Source organism: Sardina pilchardus, chromosome 8, assembly GCF_963854185.1.
Source record: "Sardina pilchardus chromosome 8, fSarPil1.1, whole genome shotgun sequence".
NCBI lineage: Eukaryota > Metazoa > Chordata > Actinopteri > Clupeiformes > Clupeidae > Sardina > Sardina pilchardus.
Window position 1 is genome coordinate 17,173,999 of NC_085001.1, and position 6,066 is coordinate 17,180,064.

Sequence of the window (6,066 nt, forward strand, 5' to 3'; positions counted from 1 at the left end):
TGACATTCACGGGCAGAGACAAAAATAAATGAATTTCATTTCATTTATATTCACTCAACTTTTCTCAACAAGCTAGCTAGCTATGGTACGTTGTCATGACACGGGATTCAAAGAATACATGAGCCACACCGCCCCCTGCAGGCATTCATAGTGTACTGCAGTGCTTGCTGAGCAGACGGCTTGCTGAGCAGACCTGCTCATCCTGTGTCATTTACTGCCAACTTCACTTTTTCTCTCTCTCTCTCTCTTCTTGATGAAGTTATGTGTTGAATAACAATCTCTCCGTTGCATGTGACTGCACAGTTTTCTGACATAAAAACCTGGTTTCAAGCTAATTTGTCATTCTTTTGTCCAAAAATATGTCCCTCTGGTTGTGCACCTGCCAAACGGCTGTGCATGATCATGCACACATGCTGAGAGTAATGAATGGCAGATTCTGCTCTGCTAATACCACAGCCTCTTACAGTCATTGGATTGCCAGATTTGCTCTCTTTTTTTTTTTTCCAAAACAAACATCATTTTTATTTAATTACAAATTTATGTTGAGTTCAATCTCCCCATAGATGAAAATCCCAAACTTTCAACACAATCTTTAGAGGAATTCCAGTTTACAGAATTGGCTGCGTTGCCGCAAGCTTTTCAAAATGATCACAGAATCCTCACTGCGGCTGGAAGAAGACTTTTTCGGTTCGCTTTTTGATCATCAGAATGTTTTTTTTTTTTTTTTTTTTTTTTATGAAACGGATTGGGTGGTTTTCGAATGCGGCCGCACTCAGAGATGGCGCTTTTTTATGGCCCTCCGCTGTGAGGACCTGGCAACCCCGGCTCCCGGTGGCCCGCTGGAGGGGTGACGTGGAGGCGCCAGTCCCGATGGGGGCCCCCCTATCATTTGCTTCCCACTAATGTGCAGGGGCACGGGAGACACCGGAAAGCCACACATCTCCGAGGCCAGATATAGACGGCTGCCTAGGAGGCAACTGCGCTCGGAAAACTGGGCTATGTCTGTGTCTGTGTCTGTGTTGCGCCGCGATCTTGTTTGCTTCTGTTTTGTTTGTGCGATCTGTTTTGCTGGCGATCTGTCTCTTGTCATGTGTCACTTTCAAGGGCCATGGTCACGCAGAGATGCAATAGTCAGGGACAGGCAGCAGAACACTGACAAGATGTTGCACAAACGTCAACGTGGAATTCGGTTTTAAAAGTGTATGGATGGATGCACACACTTCATAACCCAACACTCCCTCAAACACACACACACACAAACACACACGCTCTTCCTCTTTCTCTCTCTATCTTCTTCTTCGTCTTTCTCCCTCTCTCTCTCACACACATACATACACAAACACACACACACACACACACACACACACACACAAACACACACACACACACACACACACACACTTTCTTACTGTCTCTGGCTCCTCTTGTTGAGGCGGGACGCTTCGGCGGCGGCCTTCCTGGTCTCAAACTCTTCCCTCTTGAGCACCTCCCCGCTGCCTCTGTATCCCAGCTCCACCAGGTGGCGTGCCAGCTCCTCATCCTGGCACAGAAAAGCACTCAGGTCAAAAGTCAACGGTCAAAGGGCAGGGGGGAAAGGTTAGGTCGGTGATACCGATTCGACCTACTGTATATATCTACATTAACACACACAATATTTTTCAACATACTGTTGGTTATCTCCAGCTCCAGTTGCAAACAAATAGCTTCCTTAGCACCACGTTAAGCTGTCAGCGGATTTATCACTAAGATTTAAGGCCATCAAGGTTCTGCATCTGATTCGTATCACTACTCAATGAGCAAGCTGAATGTGAGGCTATGGACTAGGCTTAAAGAGGCCAGACAACTAGGCCTACAGCAAGACTGGAGAGAGGAACTGGCTAACAGCATCGTGAGATCTAAAATCATACACAGACCGTCAAAAATGAACACCATCATAGCAGGCCGCTTTTAATCTGCTAAACGAGCAGTTGTAAATGTAAGGCAATTATCACTTGGCCCTCGACTGGTGTGTCGGCTAAATATAATCTCCTTGGCCATCACTGAAGGGGGTCACAATCCCAACCATACAGCGTTGGCTGTGTATTCCAACATGGTTCGCAAAAGTCTTTATTTAACGCACCGCAGAGGTCCTCTGCAGCCCCATGCTGAGTAAACTTCACAATGTGATGAAACAACATCATCTCGGTGAGGTTATCCACATAAAAAAACATCAGTAACCCAGAGGTTTCGGGGGTCGCCGCTTCCCGTTCACCTCTGTTTTCAGGTTAGCGCGAGTTCACGGGTCAGCCGGCGGTCCAGAGAGCGCGGCCTCGGCCCGACTGTTTTCGATCTCAGCGCGTTGGTCAGGCGGGGGCCCATATTTTGTCTGGACCGGCGAAAAAACACAGCTTGAATGCTTGTTTATTAAATGTGAAACCTCGGGTCCACCAACAACCCAATATGTAACCACAGAAAAAAAGAAAAAAAAAACAATAATAATAAGAGACAGAAAAAAAAACATGAAAACGACCAAAATAAGAAAGAGAGGGAAAACAGGAGAGCAAGCTGAGGACACAGAGGCAGCCCAGGACTTGGGGACGTTGAACGGGGAGTCGGCCACACAGTGCTAGCAGACACAGGACTAAGAAGTGGCCCCTGTGATCAATACGTCCATCCCCCAACCCCAAGCCCAGCCCCAACGCTGCAACTCCTTACACCATTAGACCTCAGACATCTCGCCGTGGCCCTCCCCAGCATCTGGGCAGCAGAGGGGCCCCTGGTCCCCTTCAAAGCCCACCAGAGGCTTTCATGTGGCCAGTGGAAGCAGGGGAGTCTGGGTCGAGCCCTGGCTTTGTTAACCCCCCTCCCGCCCCCCTCCCCAAATCCCCCCTTAGCCCATCCCATCCCAAACCAAACCACCCTGGAGCCCAGTTGAATGCAGCAGCAGGCCAGGGCCCATTTGAGCTTTTCTTTGACAAATGAGCTCAGGGCTAACGGTGTCACAGACAGGAGAGATGAGACGCGCTGCGGTTCGCTCTGCACACACAGAGCACAGAGGCCCCGAAACGAGTTGCGGTCGAGCCGAGCCATCAACTGAATGCTGCTCTGCTTTGTAATAAGGCAAATCCCCTTCAGGTGGTCACTAAACCATTCTGCGGTCCAATATGCATTAACCCACTGGTTGAGGCTGGGCAGCACTTGAGCAAGTGAGCATTCTGGCATGGTCCACATGTGGGCTTCAGCATGGATTTCGTAACTAAAAACAAATGCTAACCTCAACAGTTAATCCACATTATCCAATGTAGCCTAACGCATACTGTTTTCCTGCATCAGCAGGTCAAAAGTGTGAAGAAGTGTTACCTAATCCATGGGAGGCTACCATAATAACCATTAAACAAACAATGTGTCCTTGATTGTTTGCGCTGGCTCTGTGACAGAAAGAAAGAAAAGAAAAAATAGAAAAAAACGTCTTTGGCTTGGAGCTAAACCAGTGACGCCTTGCTTGAAGACAGAGCTGTGACCAGTTCAGCTCTGTGTCGGACAGTCTGTGGCTTGGTAAAAAAAAAAAAAAAAATAGCCACGACCCTCGCTCCTTGGCCCCTCGTCCCCTCCCTGGCTACCACCATCCCCGTCCTGCAACTCTCCTGGGGGGGTCAGCCCTGCAAGGCAAACACTAGGCTACAAGCCCGGCTGTTATGAATGACTCTTTCGACCCTAACATCTGAATTATTTATAAACCCCATCTCCAGAGCACCACATTAACAAATCCCGAGTAAGCAAGCGGTCAAACAGAAGAATGTTGTTTGGAAATCCAAGCAGGGTCCCCTGGGGGTTGGGGTGTGTGTGTGTGTGTGTATGTGTGTGTGTGTGTGTGTGTGTGTGTGTGTGTGTGTGTATGTGCGCGGGGGGGCTAAGCGGTCACTCGCTCCACACTCCAGCAGTGGGGTGTTCCGGTAGACGGGCCGCAGACCTACGGTAAGCCTCGGTCCCAGCCCCGTAATGTCAACTACTACCTGATGGTGCACTGATAGGCTTGGCCTACTTTCTTCGGGCGGTTATGTAACGCTTAGCGACGGGAGAGTTAAGGCCAAGGTTAGGTGCTTAAATCCACACACTGAGCCACATGCGATAAGAATCAGCATAGCCAGAGAGAGAGAGAGAGAGAGAGAGAGAAAGAGCTAGGATACCTTTTGCCCTGCTGGAGGAATGCATCTAGACCTAATGATGACAATAAAGGAATTTGGTAAATGATTGCTATTTGTTCTATTACCCTTATCAGGTGATTATTTTTTAATCGGTTCAGTGTGGGAAAGCTTGACCAACATATGTTTTCAATGAGTGTATGGCCACCATGAAGCAGTTTACCTGACTGCAGTAATAAGATGATCCATCTACATATTTCATGAGTGAGTATTCATATCTGCACTGACAAACACAGTGACCTTGGCTTAATTAGACTTTTAAAAGGCTGCCATGTTCACCATTCTGGCTTACACATGTCTGGCAAAAAAAATCAGCTCGGTCAGACAGCTTTGTTAAACTTAAACGGTTGGAAAAACAGTGTTTTTTTTAAAAAAAGAAAAGAAAGAAAGACACAGTACTGACAGTAGGGAGAAAGATAACACAGAAACCCCTTAGACAGAAATTAGCCTGAATGATCATTGCTATCCTGAGTAGGTCTACAACTTTAGGCAAGTAGGTCTACAATTTTAGTAAGTAATCCTAGGGTAGGATGTTTTTAACATCAGAGGTTTGAACACACTTGTGAACAAACCTCTGATGTTAAAAACATCCTTCCCTAGGATTACTTACTCTATCTAACTTTTTTGTATGATGACCGTAAGGAGGACACCTATATCACTCAAACCAGATTAGGCTACTCAGTGAGAAGGTGTTTTATCAACAGGACACAGAACGTTCCTGGTTTAGGCTACAGTGTTAGCCCATAGCACCACCTCGTGTTCAAACAGCCACCCTACATCAAACACGAGTGAACGGTATGGACTGAACTAAACAAAATAGGAGACATTATTTGTCCACTCCACTCCAGACGAATCGAGAATATGTTAACTAATGAAATTGAATTTTGAAAATAAAGTTTTAAATGTTTCTGTAACAACTACAAAGCTTATTAGGCTAATTATATAGGCTATTATTAACTGGATCAAATGGACAGAATTATCATGGTCTGGTCTACTAGGATGTGTCAGACACACTTTGAGGACCTGTGGTAGCCTAGCCTGGTCATACCAAACCCTCGTAGCCTACTTGGTGAAGGGAAATGGAAATTGAGCGGAAGCTTACGTATGGCTATGCCAGGATAGTGGTAGCCTACTGAATTTGCAACTTGTGACATGCCATTAAAGTTTAAAAACTAGCTACAACTGGTAGCTGCTAATGTAGTCTAACGTTAATGGTATGTGTGTTCAGCCTAGGCACGGTTATATTAGCACATCTGCAACTAAAAGCATTGCATTAAAAATTTATTTTCGATGTGGCATTACCTCTAAATAGTATAAATCCAAAGAGGTAATCTGAGAATCAAGAAAATCTTCATACGAATGAAATTCAGTCACAATGCTATCAAGAGCCGCAGCAGCGTTGTCCTCCTCCATGTTGGCCGTGGGCAGAGTGTACACTAAAATGTTTCCATAGCAACGAATCATGTGGGTCAAGTTTGTCAAACGTGTTGTTTGTTCACGTTCAGTCCTAGAACTAAACTACTTTCTAGAATCGACTGAAGGTATCGACAAAGGCAAAAGTAAATAATTCATTTCAGCCAGCTTGCTTCGGTATTGTACTGTCTTTTAAGAATGACATAAAATGTTTCAATAGCATGGACCTGCTAGGTGCTAGGACTTGTAAACTGACCCAGGATCCACTAGCTAGCATGTCCTAGGCTTCGCAAGTACTTTTGAAAGTCTGATTTACAGTCACACTCATTTTAGCTTATAATAAGAGCACTTTCTTTAATCAAGTGAAGACTACGGGCAGATAAGACTTTGCATGCTAAGCGCATGATTTAGACCTTGTAGGCCAAACCAGCAGCAGGGGTGGTGGTTGCCTATGTAAGATCTAGTTGATCAA

The 6,066-nt window shown here is 45.8% G+C and overlaps 1 protein-coding gene across 1 annotated transcript in view; it reads right to left on the reverse strand.

The window, feature by feature from the left end:
- The window catches only part of cfap299 (cilia and flagella associated protein 299), a 96,378-nt gene extending 90,773 nt beyond the window's left edge, over nucleotides 1–5,605 (reverse strand). The window contains exons 1-2 of the mRNA XM_062544023.1: nucleotides 5,484–5,605; nucleotides 1,410–1,540 (exon numbers count right to left, since the gene is read on the reverse strand). Of these exons, the coding sequence (XP_062400007.1) occupies nucleotides 1,410–1,540; nucleotides 5,484–5,594 (242 nt within the window). The 5' untranslated portion in view covers nucleotides 5,595–5,605. The remainder of the gene's footprint in view (nucleotides 1–1,409; nucleotides 1,541–5,483) is intronic.
- Between the last annotated feature and the right edge of the window lie 461 nt (nucleotides 5,606–6,066).